Source organism: Cololabis saira, chromosome 18 (assembly GCF_033807715.1).
Source record: "Cololabis saira isolate AMF1-May2022 chromosome 18, fColSai1.1, whole genome shotgun sequence".
NCBI lineage: Eukaryota > Metazoa > Chordata > Actinopteri > Beloniformes > Belonidae > Cololabis > Cololabis saira.
Window position 1 is genome coordinate 3,112,297 of NC_084604.1, and position 23,536 is coordinate 3,135,832.

General features: G+C 46.3%; 2 protein-coding genes across 5 annotated transcripts in view; one reads left to right on the forward strand and one right to left on the reverse strand.

Moving 5' to 3' along the window:
- Nucleotides 1-2,181, forward strand: part of LOC133418673 (snake venom 5'-nucleotidase-like) — a 30,904-nt gene extending 28,723 nt beyond the window's left edge. The window contains exons 10-11 of the mRNA XM_061707490.1: nt 1,725-1,925; nt 2,015-2,181. Of these exons, the coding sequence (XP_061563474.1) occupies nt 1,725-1,925; nt 2,015-2,181 (368 nt within the window). The remainder of the gene's footprint in view (nt 1-1,724; nt 1,926-2,014) is intronic.
- Nucleotides 2,182-9,487: 7,306 nt separating this feature from the next.
- LOC133464578 (sorting nexin-14-like) overlaps nt 9,488-23,536 on the reverse strand; it is a 40,645-nt gene continuing 26,596 nt past the window's right edge. For 3 of the 4 annotated variants that reach the window (XM_061746643.1, XM_061746646.1, XM_061746645.1), the window contains exons 17-29: nt 22,631-22,763; nt 19,036-19,222; nt 18,850-18,933; nt 18,652-18,752; nt 18,166-18,277; nt 17,816-17,856; nt 15,276-15,395; nt 13,396-13,519; nt 12,376-12,540; nt 12,026-12,121; nt 11,731-11,822; nt 11,404-11,460; nt 9,488-9,819 (exon numbers count right to left, since the gene is read on the reverse strand). In XM_061746643.1, coding sequence (XP_061602627.1) covers nt 9,790-9,819; nt 11,404-11,460; nt 11,731-11,822; nt 12,026-12,121; nt 12,376-12,540; nt 13,396-13,519; nt 15,276-15,395; nt 17,816-17,856; nt 18,166-18,277; nt 18,652-18,752; nt 18,850-18,933; nt 19,036-19,222; nt 22,631-22,763 — 1,342 coding nt within the window. In that variant the 3' untranslated portion in view covers nt 9,488-9,789. The remainder of the gene's footprint in view (nt 9,820-11,403; nt 11,461-11,730; nt 11,823-12,025; nt 12,122-12,375; nt 12,541-13,395; nt 13,520-15,275; nt 15,396-17,815; nt 17,857-18,165; nt 18,278-18,651; nt 18,753-18,849; nt 18,934-19,035; nt 19,223-22,630; nt 22,764-23,536) is intronic. The other variant, XM_061746644.1, reaches the window with a different exon arrangement.

Below are 23,536 nucleotides of genomic sequence, written 5' to 3' on the forward strand. Positions count from 1 at the left end.
GGGGGATCCAGAGTGGGCGGAGATGAGAAGGTCATTGGTTACCCTCAATAAAGCTGTCTCTGTACTATGGGCAGTGCGGAAACCAGAGTGGAAAATTTCAAATAGTGAATGGTGTTGAAGATGTTCCTGTAATTGTGTGGCAACAGCTTTTTCAAGCACCTTGGACAGAAATGGAAGATGGGAAATGGGCCGGTAGTTGGAGAGACATTCTGGGTCGAGGCTGGGTTTTTTCAGAAGGGGCTTGATAATGGCAGTCTTGAGTGACGGCGGGACATGGCCGGAGTTTAACGAGTGGTTTATTATTTGTGTGATAAGAGGGCTTATAACAGACAGGTTGGATTTGATGAAAGCTGTAGGAATGGGATCCAAAGTGGAAGTGGAGGGTTTCATTGCTTTGATGAGACTCTCCACTTCGGGCTGTGTGACAGGAACAAAGGTGCTGAAGGGTGCAGGTAGAGGGCAGGCAGGTGGCAGAAATGGTGCTGAGGAGCCTGCAAGCTGGGACCGGATAGAGTTGATCTTATCCTTGAAAAATGCAAGAAATCTGTTGCAGTGTTCTGCTGTGGACTCTGTCTGGGTTTGGTTTTTGGAATTTAGGAGAAGATTTATGGTGGAAAAAAGCTGTATTGAATATCCTGGACTGCTGTTGATGATGTTTGAATAATAGGTGGACCGGGCTTCTTTAAGGGCTGCTGCGTAGGCCTTCTGATGGTCTTTGTAGGCCAGCTTGTGCACCACCAGGCCGGATGATTTGACTCGCCTTTCAATGGCCCGGCCAGCAGCTTTCATCCTGCGTAGTTCATCGGTGAACCAGGGGGCAGTGCGGGAGAAAGACACAGTCCTTGTTTTGAGGGGGGCATGTACATCCAGGAGGTGGCGAAGAGAATGGTTGTAGTGTTCAACCGATTCCATAACTGAAGGAAAGTTAAGTGAGGCCAGCATTTGCAGCTCAGAATGTCGTCTTTGCTGTATAGTCCTTTCTAACCAGGAGGTAGTTGTGGAGGTTTTTAGGTTAGGTGATGGAGGTTGTTGTGGAGGTTGTAGGACCAAACCGGTCTGACCAGTCTGAGGCCCTGTTTACACGTAGCGAAATCTGTGGTGTTTTCATGCGTTTTGTCCGTTGGTTTACACGAAAACGAAGCTCAAAGTCTCCAAAAACAATCATTTCTTCAACCAGCCAAATTGGAGATTTTCAAAAACTCTGTCTTCACGTTTGCTTGTAAACAGAGAGAAACTGACATTTAGGCTTCAGAACGTCACATTATGAGACAGAAACGTCACCAACGTCATTTGTGCGACCTGTGTTTACAATTTATTTGGTCACCGTCAATATTTTCTTGTATTTTACCTGTTTTATATTCTAAAGTCACACTTAAAAGTAACTCCACTTCTCTGTCACTCCAAACCAAAGACTCTGGTTCATCTTGGAAGTAACTGGAAGTTACTCGTGTCATTTGTTGATGTTTTTTTCCAGGATTCTGATTGGCTAGCATGACTTTATCTTCTCGTTACACTGCCCCCTGTAGGTTTGGCTGCTCATAGCACCTTAACAGATATTTATGCAGGTTCCTGGAAATGATGGTATTTTTCAAAACGTAGAGGGGGAAATATCCGTTTTTGTAAATACGTAAAATTACTATGGGTAAACGTGGCCCAAGTAGGACGAGCTGCAGGACAAAACAGGACGGCTCCGCTCACACTGACGGCTCCGTGTTCTCCAACAGGACTTCATGTTGAATTTGACGTCTCCAGACCTCCAGGACATCGCGTGAAAAGCCTCAGCATCCTCTGCACTAAGTGTCGCGACCCTCACTATGAAGCAGTCCAGGACCAAACGGTTTACACCGTGGTGGTGCCGTCCTACATGGTGATCGGCGGGGACGGGTTCTCCGTCATCAGGGACGGGATCCTCAAACACGACAGCGGTGAGACTTTGTTGATGAAGAACTTGTAAAAAAAATTACAGATAACTTTACCGGCTCTTGTTTCACAAGGTTTTCCGTTTGGGTTTCAGGGGACTTGGACCTTTCAGTTTTGTCCAACTACATCCAACAGAGACAGAGAGTTTATCCTTCTGTTGAAGGACGCATCAAGATCTACAACCGGGCCTCTGGACTTCACAACACTCCACTGGTGTTACTGGCGTCTCTGCTGCTCTGGAGTCTCTGTGGGAGCGTGTGACCTCATCCAGAAGGCCAGTGAAGGTGTTGCTGCTTTTATAACTGGACGTGGACTAGGACGATGAAGTCCACGTCCAGTTATAAAGCTGGGTCCAGCGGTGTCTCAACTCGGCACCAGACACTGCAGCACAAACTGTGGACGAGCTGGACGCCTCGTCTGAGACTTCACCCAGAGGTTTCTGAAGGGTTTGAAGTCCAGTAGTGGTTAGTCCAAATACTGGGCGAGTGGGCAGAGCTAACAACCTGGGCTGTTGGTTTAACTCGTCCACTTTAGCACGTTTACCTCAACATATGTCTCGTATCTTGGCTAACGCACACTTCACATCAGTTCTGGTCAAACCCGTCCATCCTCCTCGGGTTGGTAGACATCTGAAACCAATAGCACCAGAGCTGAGACCAGGACAGTTGGAGCAGTCCTGGCCGTCCACCCCCAGCTGGACTGACGGGGACAGCACCATCTCCTGCAGGGCCGGCACCAGATCACACACACTACTCACAACCAATGAACACACACGTATAATAGAGACAGGAAAAGATAAGATAAGATAATCCTTTAATAGTCCCACAGAGGGGAAATTTGCAGTTTATAGCAGGAAAGGGGATAGTGCAAAAACAAGAGGCATCAATAGAAATAGTAATAATTAGCTTATGCTAACATTTGATGCTGTTGAAGAATATTATCAAAACCAGTTCAGAAGTCCTCTGTGGTGTAGTGAGGTTTATTCAGTAAGCCGGTGAGCAGACCTGCACAGAGCGTGTCTGGGTTGGTGTGCTGACCAAGAATGGTTTGAAATCATGACTTTTATACAGTAAGTTCAAAGCACAAAAGGCAGGAATCAACAAGCCAAAGGTGAAAGACAAAAAGCAATTAAAGGGTATTTACAGTCAGATGTGATCTGTGGCCAAATGAGTTGGTATTAACATATCAGTCAGTCAGGAACTTCATCATATGGCATTCCCGTGGTTCAAGTCTTTGTTGAAGCTAGTTCTAAGCTGGAGTTTCACTTCAGGCACGGTGTCACAATGCCTCATCAATGCTAATTAACATGACTTTACGTTCATTCTTACCCAAGCTGTCCAGACATCCTCGTTCCAGGGGTCGCTACTGAAAAGACATCCAACACGAGTGCTGCCAAACCCAACACGAGTGCTGCCAAACCCAACACGCGCACCAGCGGGGCACCGCTGGGACCTGCAGTCCCCGCTGGGACCTGCAGTCCTCGCTGGGACCGGTTCTGGGACCGGTTCTGGGTTGGTCTGCGTCTCCTCTGGCCCGGGTTGGCTGGAGGAGCCGGGACCCGGTGGGTCCACTGGGGAAGATGCTGGTTTTACTGGAGCTGGTGTCGTGACCCAAACTTTCAGGAAACGGTTCGTCCGATGGACTGGAGTCTCGGGAGGAAAAACACCAACGTCACCTCATTTAGGTGAATGAAGTTGAACAAGAACGGATCACATGTCCTACCTCAGCGTGGAGCCAGCGTCCACCTGTTAACTTTAACATCCGTCAGGTTTTTGTAACGTGAAAAATCAGATGCGTAATATTTTATGAAGTTTTTTTTTTTTTTGAAATTCTCTTTTTATTTAGAACAGCAGTAGATGATCCCAATCCAGTCGTCGATAGTGGGGGTTCTACTTTTAACCATTTCCTTGTAACACATTTCTTACTGGCTGCCAACAGTATAGTCAGCAGTTTTTTATCTTTTACATTCCATGTTTCGAACATTATGTCTCCCAGAAATAACGTTTCATAATTCAATGGCATGGTCACATTAAATATATTCTCCACATGCATCTATATCTCCTTCCAAAAAGGTCTTATAGCTTGGCAGTCCCAAAAAATATGGAAATGGTTTTAGACTTTAGACCCACATAGTCTCCAACAGGCCTCCCCGCTGCCCTGATATCTTTTTTGAATGGGTGTGATAAAAAATCTTGTTGTACTTTTCCAGCAGAACTCCCTCCAAGTATTTGACCCGGTTGAGATCCATTGTAATTGGCATATTCTTCCCCAGCTTTCCTGTGTGATCATTACCCTTATTTCCTTTTCCCATTTGCTTTTTATGTATTCTGTATTATCTTGTTGGAAAGTTGTATGGTCTTATATACCGTATTGGCCTGAATGTAAGACGGGGTTTTTTGCATTGAAATAAGACTGAAAAAGTGGGTCGTCTTACATTGGGGGTCTAGACCGTTATACCCATTTACACCGCTAGATGGCGCCAGATATCTTTAAAGTGAATGCTGAACTTAACTCTCCAGGCCAAAGGAACCCCTGTCACGAAGAAGAAAAATAAAAAATAGCATAAGAAAGAAAAGAGAAGAAAATAAGAGAAGATATAACAGAAAGTGGAGAAACGTAGCGACAATCTGGAGAAAAGTGGGTGGAAGATCGGCAGGTAAACCGGCAGCTGAGGAGAAGTTATGATGCAAACTTCAAGATGATGATTTCAAATAGTCAAGATGACATGCTTTTTCTCTCGAATATATTATATATGTTATAATAATTTGTTTCAGATGTACTGTCATTATTTTCTGTATAAAAATTTAATTTGGTGTTAAAAAAAAGTCTTTTTTTCAAATTTGAGTCTTGAAAAAGAAGGGGTCGTCTTATAATCGGGTCAATACGGTAGTTTGGAGATAATTTGATTACTTGATTCAGACTTAGTTAATGATAAAAAGACCCCCATGAACCCAGACTCATCGATTCCTAACCCCTCTTTAATGTTCTTGTCGTAGTAGTGTCTCACTTGTAGGAATCTAAAGAAATCCTCTCTTCCCAGACCGTGATCCTTTTGAAGGGTTTAACACTTTGAAATGCCCCCTTATGGACAAATGAACAGTAGGTAGTTAGGCCTTTTGTAATCCATGTTTTAAATCTACTGTCGGTTTTATTTGGCGCAAAGTCTGTATCATAGGCACACCACCTCATTATTTTAGATGTGTTTTGTGATCTGCAGATTTGAACTATTTCCTTCCAGGACATGAGGATGGTGTTTGTCAAAGAGTCTTCTGGAACGTCCAGCTCTCTTTGGAGTTTGTAGTCACTTAGTAAAGCTGTTATTGGGATTCCCCTTATCATCGTTCCTTCTATTTCCTTCCAGGCTGCAGTGTATGTTGGTGAGCAAAGACAGACTAAAGGTCTAAGTTGGGCTGCGTGATAGTAGTCCTGCAAGCAGGGAAGACCCATTCCCCCCTTTTCTTTTCTTAATGGCGGCATTTTAAATTTGATTCTGGCCCTTTTTCCTTGCCACAGATATCTCGCTATTAGTCTGTCCCACTCTAGAAACTGCTTAGCTGGTATTTTAACTGGCAGACACTGAAAAAGGTACAACATCCTTGGTAGAATGTTCATCCTGATTGATTCTATCCGGGAGCTTAAACTTAAAAAGGGAATAACATTCCATCTTTGTATATTAGTTTTATTCTTTGAATTAAGTATGTCGTAGTTGTTGCTATATAATCTTGTTAAATCTCTAGGTAACGAAACACCCAAGTATTTAATGGACTCAGTGTCCCATTTCCAATTATATTTGGTTTTAATTGAGGCTGGGGGATCATAGTTAAACGTCAATACTTGGGTCTTTTTTATGTTAATTTTATAACCCGAAACCAAACCATATTCCTCTAGCAATTTCATCAGTTGTGGGAGCGTCTGAGTGGGCTGTGTTATGCTTATTAACAAATCATCAGCAAATAGGGCCAGTTTTTGCTCTCCAGATGTCATTGTTACTCCCTTTATATCCGTCCTCTGCCTAATGAATTGACTCATGGGTTCTATAAATAAGGCGAAGAGGAGCGGCGACATACAACACCCTTGTCTTGTTCCTCTCTCCAGAAAGAATGTACTGGTTAGGTTTCCATTATAAAGTTCTGCAAGAGTGTCAATTATAGTTGTATGGAAGCCAAATTTTAGCCTCGAGCCAGCAGTAGTGCATAAATGTTATTTATATACAACTTATGTTCTTATTTTTTTAACAATAAAGTTGCCATTTGTGAACATTCAGTGTTGTGATTTCTTTATAGTTAACATGATTCATTTGTCTTGTAACATAAGAAATGAAATGATGAGGAATGGGAGTAAATAACTTTGGTGTACCTGTTTAGAATTCAATTAAATCTTCCTGTGTGAATTAGTGTGAAGACGAGGTGACCCGTTCCCTCTTCAGGGAACTAAAGGCTGATTTATGGTTCCGCGTTACACCAACGCAGAGCCTACGGCGTAGGGTACGCGTCGATTTAACGCAGAACCGTAAATCAGGCTTTAAGATCCGTTTACACCGTGTAACTGAATGAGAGCGTCCGACTATCACGTCGAGCTGCGTGACATCGGACGCTCTCTGTCCACACTGAAACTGTTAAACTCTCTCAGTCCACACTGAAACCGTTAAACTCTCTCTGTCCACACTGAAACCGTTAAACTCTCTCTGTCCACACTGAAACTGTTAAACTCTCTGTCCACACTGAAACCATTAAACTCTCTCTGTCCACACTGAAACCATTAAACTCTCTCTGTCCACACTGAAACCGTTAAACTCTCTCTGTCCACACTGAAACCGTTAAACTCTCTCTGTCCACACTGAAACTGTTAAACTCTCTCTGTCCACACTGAAACTGTTAAACTCTCTCTGTCCACACTGAAACCGTTAAACTCTCTCTGTCCACACTGAAACTGTTAAACTCTCTCTGTCCACACTGAAACTGTTAAACTCTCTCTGTCCACACTGAAACTGTTAAACTCTCTCTGTCCACACTGAAACCGTTAAACTCTCTCTGTCCACACTGAAACCATTAAACTCTCTCTGTCCACACTGAAACCGTTAAACTCTCTCTGTCCACACTGAAACCATTAAACTCTCTCTCTCTGTCCACACTGAAACTGTTAAACTCTCTCTGTCCACACTGAAACCATTAAACTCTCTCTGTCCACACTGAAACCGTTAAACTCTCTCTGTCCACACTGAAACCATTAAACTCTCTCTCTCTGTCCACACTGAAACTGTTAAACTCTCTCTGTCCACACTGAAACCATTAAACTCTCTCTGTCCACACTGAAACCGTTAAACTCTCTCTGTCCACACTGAAACCATTAAACTCTCTCTCTCTGTCCACACTGAAACTGTTAAACTCTCTCTGTCCACACTGAAACCGTTAAACTCTCTCTGTCCACACTGAAACTGTTAAACTCTCTCTGTCCACACTGAAACTGTTAAACTCTCTCTGTCCACACTGAAACTGTTAAACTCTCTCTGTCCACACTGAAACTGTTAAACTCTCTCTGTCCACACTGAAACCGTTAAACTCTCTCTGTCCACACTGAAACCGTTAAATTCTCTCTGTCCACACTGAAACCGTTAAACTCTCTCTGTCCACACTGAAACCGTTAAACTCTCTCTGTCCACACTGAAACCGTTAAACTCTCTCTGTCCACACTGAAACCGTTAAACTCTCTCTGTTCACACTGAAACCGTTAAACTCTCTCTGTCCACACTGAAACCGTTAAACTCTCTCTGTCCACACTGAAACCGTTAAACTCTCTCTGTCCACACTGAAACCGTTAAACTCTCTCTGTCCACACTGAAACCATTAAACTCTCTCTGTCCACACTGAAACCATTAAACTCTCTCTGTCCACACTGAAACCGTTAAACTCTCTCTGTCCACACTGAAACCATTAAACTCTCTCTCTCTGTCCACACTGAAACTGTTAAACTCTCTCTGTCCACACTGAAACCATTAAACTCTCTCTGTCCACACTGAAACCGTTAAACTCTCTCTGTCCACACTGAAACCGTTAAACTCTCTCTCTCTGTCCACACTGAAACTGTTAAACTCTCTCTGTCCACACTGAAACCATTAAACTCTCTCTGTCCACACTGAAACCGTTAAACTCTCTCTGTCCACACTGAAACCGTTAAACTCTCTCTCTCTGTCCACACTGAAACCGTTAAACTCTCTCTGTCCACACTGAAACCGTTAAACTCTCTCTGTCCACACTGAAACTGTTAAACTCTCTCTGTCCACACTGAAACTGTTAAACTCTCTCTGTCCACACTGAAACTGTTAAACTCTCTCTGTCCACACTGAAACCGTTAAACTCTCTCTGTCCACACTGAAACCGCTAAACTCTCTCTGTCCACACTGAAACCGTTAAACTCTCTCTGTCCACACTGAAACCGTTAAACTCTCTCTGTCCACACTGAAACCGCTAAACTCTCTCTGTCCACACTGAAACAGTTAAACTCTCTCTGTCCACACTGAAACTGTTAAACTCTCTCTGTCCACACTGAAACTGTTAAACTCTCTCTGTCCACACTGAAACTGTTAAACTCTCTCTGTCCACACTGAAACCATTAAACTCTCTCTCTCTGTCCACACTGAAACTGTTAAACTCTCTCTGTCCACACTGAAACTGTTAAACTCTCTCTGTCCACACTGAAACCATTAAACTCTCTGTCCACACTGAAACCATTAAACTCTCTCTGTCCACACTGAAACCATTAAACTCTCTCTGTCCACACTGAAACCATTAAACTCTCTCTGTCCACACTGAAACTGTTAAACTCTCTCTGTCCACACTGAAACCGATCCAGGTCCTGGTCCAGGTTTCTTCCTCCTAAAGGGGAGTTTTTCTTGCCACTGTTTGGTTTAAGGTTTTTCTCCCACTAGGGGAGTTTTTACCTGCCATTGTTTATGTAATAATTGCTCGGGGCTTCATGTTCATGTCCTGGGTCTCTAGAAAGATCCTAGAAACAACTTATGTTGTAATAGACGCTACATAAATTGAGTTGAACTGTAGCCCTTGCTACCCCCCACCTCCAGTTCTTCCCTCATTAACATGGTTCTACTAGTGTTTCCTGTTTTTTAGTTTATATTTCTATTCTGTTTTGTACTTCTTCGGGAACAGGGAAACGTTTCCATCTGATGTCTAACGTGCTGAGATGACAATAAAAGCTCCTTGAAATCTTTCTTTTCTTTTCTTTTAAGAGCTCTTGTTGCTTCTTCCTGTAAACCCTTTGTCATCCAGCAGCTTGTGAACCACGGTGGTTCCTGCTCCAGACCTGGTCCAGACCTGGTCCAGACCTGGTCCAGGGAACTCCAGGTTCATGTCCAGGACCAGACTCACCTCCCCCACCCGAGACCTGGACCTACTCAGGAACCCCCAGGAGAGTTTTTACCTGCCACTGTTTATGTAATAATTGCTCGGGGTTCATGTTCTGGTCTTTGGGAAGATCCAAGAGACAACTTCTGTTGTTATAGACGCTATATAAATAAAATTTAATTGAATTGAAAAGTTACAAAGACGACACATTTGATTAGAAACAGACCTTTTATTTCTGAACTTCTGGGAAATGGAACCAGATAAACCCAACAAACACGTGTCATTAAGCTCAGAGACTCCACATGCAGTTAAGAACTATTCACTTATTACTGGAATGTAAAACAAGACGCCTCCAACAGAGAGCGTCTGGGGTGGAGGAGCTCCTCCACCTGCCAGGTCTACGTCTGGAATCCTCAATAAATACTCTCTCTGTTAGTGTAGCAGGAACTGGAATGTAGTGAAGGACTTGGAGCTGGGGGGGGGGGGGGGGGGCGTCGTCCATCCATCTGGGTCACACGATGAAGGCGTCCTTCGCTCCCTGCTGAGGAGGAAACAGGAGCTGCATCACAATTATTGTGATCCACAGGAAAAACTGAACGGACATACAGGACTGTCTCAGAAAATTAGAATATTGTGATAAAGTTCTTTATTTTCTGTAATGCAATTAAAAAAACAAAAATGTCATACTTTCTGGATTCATTACAAATAAACTGAAATATTGCAAGCCTTTTATTATCTTAATATGGCTGATTATGGTTTACAGTTTAAGATTAAGATTCCCAGAATATTCTAATTTTTTGAGATAGGATATTTGAGTTTTCTTAAGCTGTAAGCCATGATCAGCAATATTAAAATAATAAAAGGTTTGCAATATTTCAGTTGATTTGTAATGAATCCAGAATGTAGGACATTTTTGCATTACAGAAAATAATCACAATAACAATATATCACAATATTCTAATTTTCCAGTAGTTCCCTGGAACGTCCTGGAAAACAACTGCAGGTCAACGTTTAGCAGCTTCAGCATCCAGGGAGTAAAGGATGAAGCTACGCTGCCCCCTGCTGGTGGGTGGAATTACAGGCCTACGTGAGTAGAAACGCCAGTGACGGCGTGGGCCGTGTTCTCTACGGGGTCAATGACATCAGTCACCGTCAGGGGTCGTCAGGAGGTCAGAGGTCGTCAGGAGGTCAGAGGTCGTCAGGAGGTCAGGGTCGTCAGGAGGTCACGTGCCTGTCAGAGGTCATCAGGAGGTCAGGGGTCATCAGGAGGTCAGGGGTCATCAGGAGGTCACGTGCCTGTCAGAGGTCATCAGGAGGTCAGGGGTCATCAGGAGGTCAGGGGTCATCAGGAGGTCACGTGCCTGTCAGAGGTCATCAGGAGGTCAGGGGACATCAGGAGGTCAGGGGTCATCAGGAGGTCACGTGCCTGTCAGAGGTCATCAGGAGGTCAGGGGTCATCAGGAGGTCAGGGGTCATCAGGAGGTCACGTGCCTGTCAGAGGTCATCAGGAGGTCAGGGGACATCAGGAGGTCAGGGGTCATCAGGAGGTCAGGGGTCATCAGGAGGTCACGTGCCTGTCAGAGGTCATCAGGAGGTCAGGGGACATCAGGAGGTCAGGGGTCATCAGGAGGTCACGTGCCTGTCAGAGGTCATCAGGAGGTCACGGTGCCTGTCAGAGGTCATCAGGAGGTCAGGGGTCGTCAGGAGGTCAGGGGTCGTCAGGAGGTCAGGGGTCATCAGGAGGTCAGGGGTCGTCAGGAGGTCACGGTGCCTGTCAGAGGTCATCAGGAGGTCAGAGGTCATCGGGAGGTCACGGTGCCTGTCAGAGGTCGTCAGGAGGTCACGGTGCCTGTCAGAGGTCATCAGGAGGTCAGAGGTCATCGGGAGGTCACGGTGCCTGTCAGAGGTCGTCAGGAGGTCACGGTGCCTGTCAGAGGTCATCAGGAGGTCAGAGGTCATCGGGAGGTCACGGTGCCTGTCAGAGGTCATCAGGAGGTCACGGTGCCTGTCAGAGGTCATCAGGAGGTCAGGGGTCATCAGGAGGTCAGGGGTCATCAGGAGGTCAGGGGTCATCAGGAGGTCACGGTGCCTGTCAGAGGGGTTATGTCCGCCGCCGCAGGTTTACCTTGGTGAGTTCAGGGAACAGCTCCATCATGGCGATGTCCAGCAGCACGTAGGTCATCTGAGGAGAGAGCAGACGGTTGTTCTGGGGTCAGACGGGCAGCAACGACGGAGGTCACGTGACCTCTGGACCAGTATATCAGCTGCTGTTTAGTTTCTCATCAATAGCTCTGTGCTGGTCAGATCATCCATCACTGATCACGTTCACAGCAACAACCACCTCAGTTCTGGTTTATGTGGAACAACGTTACTGCCTCCGGTCTGTGTCTGCGTGCGTTGCCTAGGTTACAGAGGAGACCGGCCCAGACCGGCGTGTTCCTGGTTCACCCACCTGCTTGTTGAGGAGCGGCTGCTGCAGAGTTGCAAACAGCAGCTGGACTCCGTCGTGTTTGGCTTCTTCACCGATGCTCTTGGCCACGTAGTCTGAAACCAAACAAGGTCTGAGATGTGATGTTCCACAACCGTGGCTTTTCCTTCGAGTTACTACTCGGATAGAACCCAGGACAGTATTAGGTTTAAAGGAACAGCAACAACCTCTAACATGTCCGCTGTGCCCTCCTCCCCCTCCTCCCCCTCCTCCCCCAGACGGCTGAGTGCAGCGTTGTTCAGGTCCCTGGAACACCCACCTGGTAAATACTTCATCATCCCCTCAAACGCCTGCTTGGCTCGGGCTTGTTTGTCCTCGGCTGTCCGCTCCTCGGTGTTCTCGCAGAACACAGCGTCTTGGGGAGACACAGACAGATGAAGGAGGTGACACCAGTCAACCCGCCGCGATACTTCAGATCACACTAATCCGGTTTAAAACAGACTAACTTTTATCTGTCACGTTATAAACACAAGAAATACTTAGGAGGCCGTTTGGATGGTACGTCACTTATTGACTTATTGATAAGATACAAGGGGGACCCGGCGGGAAACCGGCAGGGACCCAGCGGGGACCCAGCAGGGACCCGGCTGGAAGCATAGCGGGCCGTACCTCTGAGCTGCGTGATGAGCGACACCATGCGGTGCTCCTGCAGGACCTGCTCCAGCTTGGACTGCATGTACTGATCCATGTACGCTTCAAACGTGTTCTTGAGCAGGATGCGGCCGGCTGCCATGACGTGGTGCAGCCAGTCCGGGACGTGGAACACCGTCCGACCTGAGGGGCAACACACCAGTCAGAACACTCACGTCACTCAGCACTGGCAGGAAGAGGAGCTGCAGGGCAGGCGTGGAGACCCGTCTGGAGGATTCAAAGAGTTACTGGGAACCAGGACTCAGAACCAGGAAGTTACCGCAAAGGAAATAGAAATACATTAATCCCTCATTTTTCGTGGGGGTTACGTTCCAAAAAGAACCCGTGACAGGTGAAATCTGGGAAGTAGAAACCTTTTTTTTTTTTACAATTATTATACAAGTCTTCAAATAGCGGAGATCAGCCCCACCACGACCCGAGTACCTGGATCTGAACGGGAGAAAATGAAAAATGATTGTGAAAAAAAAATACAATAAGTCCAGTAGGACAAATTGTGACTTGTGGGTATTTCGCTGCATTCTGACTCTGTAGCGTGTTTTTCTTCTAAAGCCCCGATGCCAGTGTGTTTTTCCAGAGAAGAACATAGTTATGGGTCGTTGTTGTTGCTCTTTTTTCTTCTGGGTAAAAAGATTCTTATAAACCGACACCATGGATTATATCTGAGACTGTAATGAACGATTCATCAAAGGTCCCGTTCTTCAGCTGCTGCTGAAGCTCAATGGCCGTTTTCAGCTTGTTGCTAAGCAACCAACGTTATTGACACAGGAAGTGAAGAAGCGGGGAGACTGTTTAGCCAATCAGAATGCAGAACACGATGCACAATGTAAATCCATGAAGCAGCGAGTCGTGAAAGGTGAACCGCGTTACAGCCAGGGATTACTGTATACAGTTCAGTGGGGTGTAAACGTTGGACATTTTTGATCCAGTAACCCAAACACCACCAGATGTGTGGGCGCTCAGACGTGTAGCATCACTTACCCACATACATCATGTAGTCATACATGCCGTCCACGGTGATCATCTCCATGAAGCAGTTGGGGTTGTGCCTCCTGTCGGTGCTCTCGGACAGGTTGGCGTTGTTCCCGTACAGGTCGGTGAAGAGCTGCAGGTGGGGGCGACACCATGACCCGTCAGAGTGGAAACAGGAAGCTCTCTAAAGCCCCAGATAGACTTGCAGTTCAGACCGCGTACGCATTGTGACGTCACGCGTATCCTGCGTTCATTTGACGCATCGACGTGCACGTTCTCAAAAAGACACTGAACGCTTAGCGAACTGCAGTTCTGGCTCTGGTCCCGGTCTGATACCAGCTGGTCTGATACCAGCTGGTATCAGACCAGCTGGTATCAGACCAGCTGGTATCAGACCAGCTGGTATCAGACCAGCTGGTATCAGACCAGCTGGTATCAGACCAGCTGGTATCAGACCAGCTGGTATCAGACCAGCTGGTCTGATACCAGCTGGTCTGATACCAGCTGGTATCAGACCAGCTGGTCTGATACCAGCTGGTCTGATACCAGCTGGTATCAGACCAGCTGGTCTGATACCAGCTGGTCTGATACCAGCTGGTCTGATACCAGCTGGTCTGATACCAGCTGGTATCAGACCAGCTGGTCCCGGTCTGATACCAGCTGGTCTGACACCAGCTGGTATCAGACCAGCTGGTCCCGGTCTGATACCAGCCGGTCTGATACCAGCTGGTCTGACACCAGCTGGTATCAGACCGGCTGGTATAGAGATGCACCAATCGATCGGCCCCCGATACCAGCTATCAGACCGGGACCAGCTGGTATCAGACCAGGACCAGCTGGTCCCGGTCTGATACCAGCTGGTCTGATACCAGCTGGTATCAGACCAGCTGGTATCAGACCAGCTGGTATCAGACCAGCTGGTCTGATACCAGCTGGTATCAGACCAGCTGGTATCAGACCAGCTGGTCTGATACCAGCTGGTATCAGACCAGCTGGTATCAGACCGGGACCAGCTGGTCTGATACCAGCTGGTCTGATACCAGCTGGTATCAGACCAGCTGGTCTGATACCAGCTGGTCTGATACCAGCTGGTCTGATACCAGCTGGTATCAGACCAGCTGGTCCCGGTCTGATACCAGCTGGTCTGACACCAGCTGGTATCAGACCAGCTGGTCCCGGTCTGATACCAGCTGGTCTGACACCAGCTGGTATCAGACCGGCTGGTATAGAGATGCACCAATCGATCGGCCCCCGATACCAGCTATCAGACCGGGACCAGCTGGTATCAGACCAGGACCAGCTGGTCCCGGTCTGATACCAGCTGGTCTGATACCAGCTGGTATCAGACCAGCTGGTATCAGACCAGCTGGTCCTGGTCTGATACCAGCTGGTATCAGACCAGGACCAGCTGGTATCAGACCGGCTGGTATCAGACCGGCTGGTATCAGACCAGGACCAGCTGGTCCCGGGCTGATATCAGCTGGTGTCGCTGGTGCCGTTTCCTTTGCCGACATCGCAACCAAAGCAATGTTATAATCTCCTACATCATCCAATGGTGTCATGTAAACTTGTTTGTTGTTCTAATCTGCTACTACCGCTGCTACTAAATATTTAATCACTTTTCCAACTGTTGCTCTGCTTACTGCCCCCTATCGGTCACCGCCGGTACGACGCTCTCTCCTCGTGTACTACACGAGCGACGTTGCGGTTGGTGGTGCACGCGAACGGACGTGAACGCCACATACAGAGCTGTGTGGTGTGGGTGAACCTGATGAACCAGACCGGATTCATCAGAGGACGAGCAGAACAGACAGAGAACGTCTGAGGAGTTCTGCAGAGTCTGAGGAGTTGTGAGTCCTCCTGGTTCTGGGTTTGTGCTGAGTGTTTACCTTCTTGTTGTTCTCTGCTGTGGGGCTGAGGATGGTGAGCTCAGGTCGGTTGGGTTTGGGTTTGGGGGACTCGCAGGAATTGAAGAAGGACTGGATGAAGGGCTCCAGGTTCTGTCCTCTCTGAAAAAATACACTGCAACCAGTTAAAACACAACTCCCCTCTGCAAAGCTCCGTCTCCGTAAACCTCTGCAAAGCTCCGTCTCCGTAAACCTCTGCAAAGCTCCGTCTCCGTAAACCTCTGCAAAGCTCCGCCTCTGTAAACCTCTGCAAAGCTCTGTCTCCGTAAACCTCTGCAAAGCTCCGTAAACCTCTGCAAAGCTCCGTAAACCTCTGCAAAGCTCCGCCTCCGTAAACCTCTGCAAAGCTCTGCCTCCGTAAACCTCTGCAAAGCTCTGTCTCCGTAAACCTCTGCAAAGCTCCGTAAACCTCTGCAAAGCTCCGCCTCCGTAAACCTCTGCAAAGCTCCGCCTCTGTAAACCTCTGCAAAGCTCCGCCTCCGTAAACCTCTGCAAAGCTCCGCCTCTGTAAACCTCCGTAAACCTCTGCAAAGCTCTGCCTCCGTAAACCTCTGCAAAGCTCCGCCTCCGTAAACCTCTGCAAAGCTCCGCCTCTGTAAACCTCTGCAAAGCTCCGCCTCTGTAAACCTCTGCAAAGCTCTGCCTCCGTAAACCTCTGCAAAGCTCCGCCTCTGTAAACCTCTGCAAAGCTCCGCCTCCGTAAACCTCTGCAAAGCTCCGCCGCTGTAAACCTCTGCAAAGCTCCGCCTCTGTAAACCTCTGCAAAGCTCTGCCTCCGTAAACCTCTGCAAAGCTCCGTAAACCTCTGCAAAGCTGTCTCCGTAAACCTCTGCAAAGCTCTGTCTCCGTAAACGTCTGCAAAGCTCCGTAAACCTCTGCAAAGCTCTGCCTCTGTAGACCCCTGCAAAGCTCCGCCTCCGGAAACCTCTGCAAAGCTCTGTCTCCGTAAACGTCTGCAAAGCTCCGCCTCCGTAAACCTCTGCAAAGCTCTGTCTCTCCAAACCACGGCGTTGACAAACAGATTACCATCCCTCCTGCCGAGCAGCATCATGAAACTGCCACCACCGTTCCTGAAGCGCAGGAGTTGTCTTTGTCTTACAACTTACAGTTCTGAGTTACTGCCACATCAGAGAGGAGAGTTTATTTACCTGCAGCTCTGACACTTTCAGGTTCTCGCCCGCCACGCTGATCAGGAACTTAGGATCTCTCATAAGAGCATTGTAGTAAATCTAGCATCTGGGAACCACATCTGAGAAGATGTGGTACTTCTAAATGTTGTCAAAGCTCAACAGTGAGGCAGCCCCGTCTCCACGTGACCCATCACTAGAATTACTGGTGGGGCTTTTCAACTAGTACCCAATCCACTCCACTAGGTGATAGTACCGGGTGGTCAAAGTCTACAACCTGACCGGGTGTCAAAGTCCAAAATTGATTGATCCATTAATGTTGAATGTGTATTCACACCAATATGACGGGCCACAGCCTTATAATTACGAACCCGTTAGGCCCCCCACGTTCTTTTGATTGACAGCTGAAACTCGCTTTTTAAAAGGCTGATTTATGGGTCCGCGTTACACCAACGCAGACCCTACGGTGTAGGGTACGCAGCTACGCACCGAACGCTGCGTGCGCCGCGTACCCTACACCGTAGGCTACGCCGTCGATTTTACGCGGAACCATAAATCCGCCTTTATTCACTGCGGTTTTCAAAAATCTTCACTTTGCCCGGAGTTTTTTTAAACATTTGTTTATTTGCGTTGTCATGTGGATGACAGGTCCAAACGTAGGAAAATATCTTGGGTTTAGCAGATACCCGGCTACCTGTGTACGGGGTCTGCACAGTCAGATGGGGCAGCTGTGGAGATGCTCCCTGGTGCTGCGTCATATGACGCGGTGGTCGAAAAAAAAAGCGTTTGTAGGAGCTTGGCTAAAATCAGCCACTTTTTCCTCTGAATACGTGCCCTTATGTCTTGTAAAACATATTCAATCCTACATTAACTTCTCACATAATTTTCATTTTCACATAAGGTCAGGTATCATTTTTGAAAAAATTCTAACCTGCAATATGCTCTTTAAAGAGCTCTTTAATAGATCCATTATTTTTCCTATTGTTGAATTCACCGCGCTCCCTGATGTCACGTCACTTCCGGTTCAACTTTTTCAGATGCGGAAGTAAAATACTCTCACAAAAACAACTCCGGAGGTCACTGCAGTATATATTTATGCGTATTTCAATGAGAATTCAGTTCCTACATTATTTTCCTACACATTGATTCACAGGGGTCTCCAACCTGCAATATGCTCTTTAAAGTCTACAACCTGACCAGGTGTTAAAGTCTACAACCTGACCAGGTGTTAAAGTCTACAACCTGACCAGGTGTTAAAGTCTACAACCTGACCAGGTGTTAAAGTCTACAACCTGACCAGGTGTTAAAGTCTACAACCTGACCAGGTGTTAAAGTCTACAACCTGACCAGGTGTTAAAGTCTACAACCTGACCAGGTGGTCTGATGGGGCCTCACCTCTTTTATCAACTTTCCCGGAACAGACTTGAAAATCCTTCCTGAAACACAAAAACAAACTCTGTTAACACAACAACGACAACAACTAGAAAAGATTAAGTTAAATCTGAAACAAGACAAACTTAGAGCTCCACAGCTGGAACCGGCCGGGATGCTTCCAAATCCAAATCTCTGTTTGCAGTTATTTAATTATATGTTATTATATGTTATTTAATTAAAGTCTTTCAACCATTGTCAAGAAAAAATGTCTAAAATCTTTAACTAGTAACTAATACAGCAAACTGGTGTGAGCTGGTTGTCCACTCAGTTCATGGTGAGAGCGTGGTCTCCGGTGTGTTCCGTGTACAAACCCAGGTTGACGTCGGGCAGCATCTTGTCCAGGAACTGAGACTCCATGCTGTGAGGGGACAGGAAGTCGGCCAGCAGCTGGCTGTTGCTGAGCTCCGGATGCTGCAGGAGTCTCTGCACACAAACACCAGCAGGAGTTGTTTCACCTCCACAGCTGAGCACCAAGCAAAGCTCCAATCAATCAGTCATCACTTCATTGCTTCAGAGCAGGAAGAGGAAGAGGTGAGTGAGTGTTATTAATCTGACTGTCGGAGTCCCCCAAGGATCAGTTCTGGGCCCCCTCCCTTTCACATCTACATGCTTCCCTTCTTCTCCAACACTGTTTTTTTGTTGTTGATTTTTTTTAATCATATGATACTTAGATGTGTCTACTGTCACCCTTCCTCCCTCCTCCTCCTCCTCAACACACCTGGACCCCGTGTAACCCCACCCTTCCACCCTTCCACCTCAACACAGCTGGGCGGTGCGTCACTACCAGAGCAGGGTACCTGTAAATATTCCTCAAACTCCTCCCTCTTGGAGGCCAGGAACTCGTAATTCTTTGGTCCGATGATTCTCTTGGAAGGAAGTTGTGCGTCTGCAAACGTGCCTGAAGACATGAAGATGATCAGAAGCAGCTAATTATCATCTGCAGGCGACTTCTGCCATCAGAAAGAGGGGTGTTTCATTTCAGCGGGTTTGGTTACCGTGGAACTCGGTGAGCTTTGACTCCAGCACGTAAAACTCCAGGTATCTTCTGTAGACCGACCACTTCTCAGCTTCGTGGCCCGCTGCAGGACAGAACAACTCTTCACTTTTTAAGATTTAAGAACGTCTGACCTTCTTCCAGGTTGGAAGCAGAAGCTCTAGGTCCAGCTTTGCATTTTCCCCACCGTCCTTCCGGTCGTGACGCTCCACGTCGATGCAGAAGACGGGGATCTTCTCCCTCTTCACGTCGTCCTCAAAGAAGTCGATGTAGGGGATGATGATGGTCCAGGCCGCCAGGTTCCTCTGGATGCCCGGCGTGTTAGCTGGCTCTGCGGGGGAGTCGTCCTCCATGACGACGGTCGCCTCCTCCACCTGCACATGACGGAGAGCACAGTGAGGTGTTTCAAAGCTCTGGAGATTTGACCAGGGGCCGGATTCACAAAACATTCTTAAGAAAAAAAATCTTCTTAAGTGTCATTTCTTTCTTAAGTTCAGTCTTAAGAAGAAAAAAGAGAAGAAGTCGTATTCTCCAAAAAAGTTCTAAGTATTTTCTCAACTTTCTTCTTAAGTTTCTTCTTAAGAAAAAACTTAAGAATAAATGGTATTTTGAAATAAAAGTTCTCAAATTTGTTCTTGACTTTTTTCTTAACTTTAAGACAACCTTGACCTGTCTTAAAATTTCTTCTGTGAAAAGGTAATAATAATAATAATAATAATAATAAGACTCTAATTTCACCTTTTTCAACACATTTTAGACAAGTTTAGACTAGTAGGTCATAGTTTGAGGATATACTTTGTAATTAATTACACAAAGAGCCTGTTAACTGTTAGTTAGCATGTTAGTTAGCGTGGTAGTTAATTATTATTAATTTTCCCCAATAGTATTTTTTTCACACATTAATCTCATCCACCATAACCTTAAAAAGTTCCTGCATCTCTTTTTCTCCTTCTCCATGTTTAGTGAGTGGCTGACGGTTAAGACCAAACTACCTGTATAAATGTTGTTTGTTGGCGAGTGCAATGCAATGACATATTTTAAGAAGTTCTTAAAGGAGCTTGAGGCCGGATTGAGGCAGGATTTATGAAAAAAATTTGTATACGTTTTAAGTTTTCTAGTAATAATGTCAGATGAAGCGTTCCAAACCCAAAAGAATGTTTCCTCTAGTGTATCTCTCCTTTGCCTTGAACAGGCTGTTGCTGCAAAATGTGCTGCAATTCGGTCCCGAATTTCCCGCGCTGGGCTGCGGATGTGACGTCACATGACGCTGCATGCACGTTCTCCCCGTTCTCCCGTGCCGGCTTCACTGTTGGCTGCAGTACCCCCAACGGCCGTCGTGGTGAAGGGTGGCGCTAGAGAGTCTCATTTCTTAAAAGGAGCCTCAAGCTCCTTTAAGTAGGAAAAATAAGAAATTCGTAAGAAATAACAGTTCTTAAGATGGTTCTTAAGAAAATATTGAGGAATTGCACTAAAGAACTTTCTTATGAACTTCTTAATTTTAGATCTTAAGACATTTCTTAAGATCGTTCTTAAGAACATATTGGTGAATCCGGCCCCTGGTTTTCTTACGGTGATGTCACGGTGATGTCACGGTGATGTCACGGTGATGTCACGGTGATGTCACGGACCACTGAACATGGTGAGTGAAGCCCGAGAGCTCCGGGTCGGAGCCTGCTGGTTTGTGTTTGTGTTTCTCTGAGGTTACACCGTCCGTCTCCGGCCGCTGCTGGGAGAGTAACAACCGTCTTGAACGCTCTCCATTAGTGGCTCATCTTTCTGGCGGTAGGACGCTGAACTCCACCCACTTTGCAGGCGCTTTTATACCCAGCCCAAGATGTCTGTGGGGCAACATCTGGAACTGCTGCCACGTTTCCTTCTTGTTCTGGAGCCGACACACCTGAACGTCCCAGAGGTCTGACGACCTGCAGCAGCGTACCTTTTTAACCCACGTCTGCTCTCCTGGGCTTACTTTTGGTTAATGAGTGACGTTATCAGAAATCGGTACCCTAACTCATTGTTTTTGGTCATGTTGTAAACTGAAAGTGTATTGGTCTAATTTGTTACCTGAAATAGAAAAGATATTGGGCTTAAAACTGGAGATGGACCCCATAACTTTCGTATTGGGCCTCCAAGACAACACTTAATATCAAAACATTGTTTGCCGCAGCTAAGAAAGCTATCACGAAGAAATGGGGAAAGGGAGACACCCCTACTCAAGAACAATGGATTCACCTGGTCGAGGAAATCGACACAAACGAAAAAGTGATACATCACTTAAGGCTGCAGGAAGCCCAGTTCAGAGAGAAATGGACGAGATGGACAAGATTTATGACTGAACAACGACAAAACAAAAAAAACTTGATTGAGGAAAAGAAAATGGAATATGGACAGATTGCTTGGAAACGGATTCCCATGTGTTGATGTTGTTTTATTTTTTTTTTATTATTCATTTTATTTTTATTTTTTTAAAGGAGCATGAGGCAGGATTGAGGCAGGATTTATGAAAAAAATTTGTATACGTTTTAAGTTTTCTAGTAATAATGTCAGATGAAGCGTTCCAAACCAAAAAGAATGATCCCTCTAGTGTATCTCTCCTTTGCCTTGAACAGGCTGTGTGCTGCAAAATGTGCTGCAATTCGGTCCCGAATTTCCCGCGCCGTCCTGTGGATGTGACGTCACATGACGCTGCATGCACGTTCTCCCCGTTCTCCCGTGCCGGCTTCACTGTTGGCTGCAGTACCCCCGACGGCCGTCGTGGTGAAGGGTGGCGCTAGAGAGTCTCATTTCTTAAAAGGAGCCTCATGCTCCTTTAAATGTGTTCTGTACATGTTTTAGTACTATTTTGATTGAGTTGTTCCACCTTTGTAAAAGGAAAAATTTTAAATAAAAACTAAAGTGAAAAAAAAAAAAAAAAACATTGTTTGCCTGTTTTGCTTGTTATTTCTGTGGATCATATTATGTATCCATTCTTTACTTGTAAAAGTGAAAAATTAATAAAAATATTGTTAAAAAAAAAAAGTGACGTGGTGGAAAATAACATGAGTATTTCAGACCAACAACAATCAGACATCATGAGGATCATGGTCTAAGGCAGCCTTTTTCAACCTTTTTTCAGTCACGACACCTTTCAAAAGTGAATAAAATCTCACGACACCCCAGAGTAAAATATAATTAAAAACCAAACTGCATCGCTCTGACTGTAAATGCATATGTCCCATTTATTTTGTATCAATAACTTGAACACGATAACTCTGCTGGGACTATTTTGCGAGATTTCGCAAAAGCCGGCATGTCCGAGGCGCCGCACGGCACGGAAAGTGAATCTGACAGCGAGGAATTCGGACTGGCACAGCTGATTTAGCGGAGCTCTTTAATGCAGAAACAGAGGATGAGACTTCGATGGGTTTGATTAATGTAAAAACTGAAATAAAGTACAATCAAACAAAGTTTTGCTCCCGCTCTATTTTTAAATACGCACACTTGTGTGCTTGTGTGTGTGTTCTGCGGCGCGCGCGCGCGTGTGTGTGTGTGTGTGGGTGTGTGTGTAGACGGCGCCTTTACGTTCGGTGCGCCGTGTGTGTGTTTTAAATACAAAAATGAGGGTATGCCTTTCCACACGGCGCCCGTATGGTCGCGAAAATACGGTATTTATATATGAAATGCCAGAATATGTAATTTTTTGACGACACCCCTGAAGCAGTTGGACGACACCCCAGGGTGCTGCGACACCCCGGTTGAGAAAGGCTGGTCTAAGGTATGAACGCTGCTGGACGGGGACTCACCGCGTCGTCGTCGGTGTCGGTCAGGCTGCTGGGTGGCAGCAGGGCTCCCTCCATCGTGGTGCTCCTGAACACACCTTTGATTTTACTCCCGATCCTGCTGATCCCGAAAGATTCCCCTCGTTTTGATGCGTTCCTGGAATGAACAGAGACAATCACACCTCACCGTCCACGACTACACTCCTCTGACACATTACAGGGGACAGAAGTCCAGCTGAGCGTCGTGCATGCAGCAGAAGAGCGGCGGCTTCATGCCGTTCTTCAGACGGAGCAGCAGGTGGAGACGCTCCGGCCTCCAGACCTGACCGGGCCTGGCAGCTTTGCTCCAGAACTGCTGCTGCATTTAGAGCAGTAATACAACCTAACGGCCTCTAAAACTCTCACTCCTCCAGTTCCCTGTGCTGCCTTGCTCAGGTTCTCACCTCCAGCGGCATGTTTACCTGGCTTTTCCATTACAACTTTAAATGACTTGACTTTACTTTTCAGATGGATCTTTGGCTACATCCGAACCTGTGTCATTGAAGCTTCTCAGGAAACAAACTAGAAAACTGACTTTTCTTCTGCTTCCCGAGGACCAACGCCTGCCAATAAAACTGTAGGATTGCATGATGTAACTGGCAACTCTAACAATGTGCCTAGCAAAATAGAAGTAGTTGCAGTTCCCCGCCCTCCACAAGTTCACCAGGTGCGGCATTTTGGAGGTGTTAACCAAAATAATCTTGTAAAAATTAAAACCAATGCACATTTGGTACCAATAAGAGACCGAAAAATTAGATGCGGACTACTAAATATACGATCATTGAGTCGAGCCGAGTTGAGATGAGTCGAGCCGAGTAGGTGCTAGTGGAAAAATGCCAAAAGTCAGGTCCAGGAGGACCAGACCAACCCTTGAATTCATGAGACAGGTGT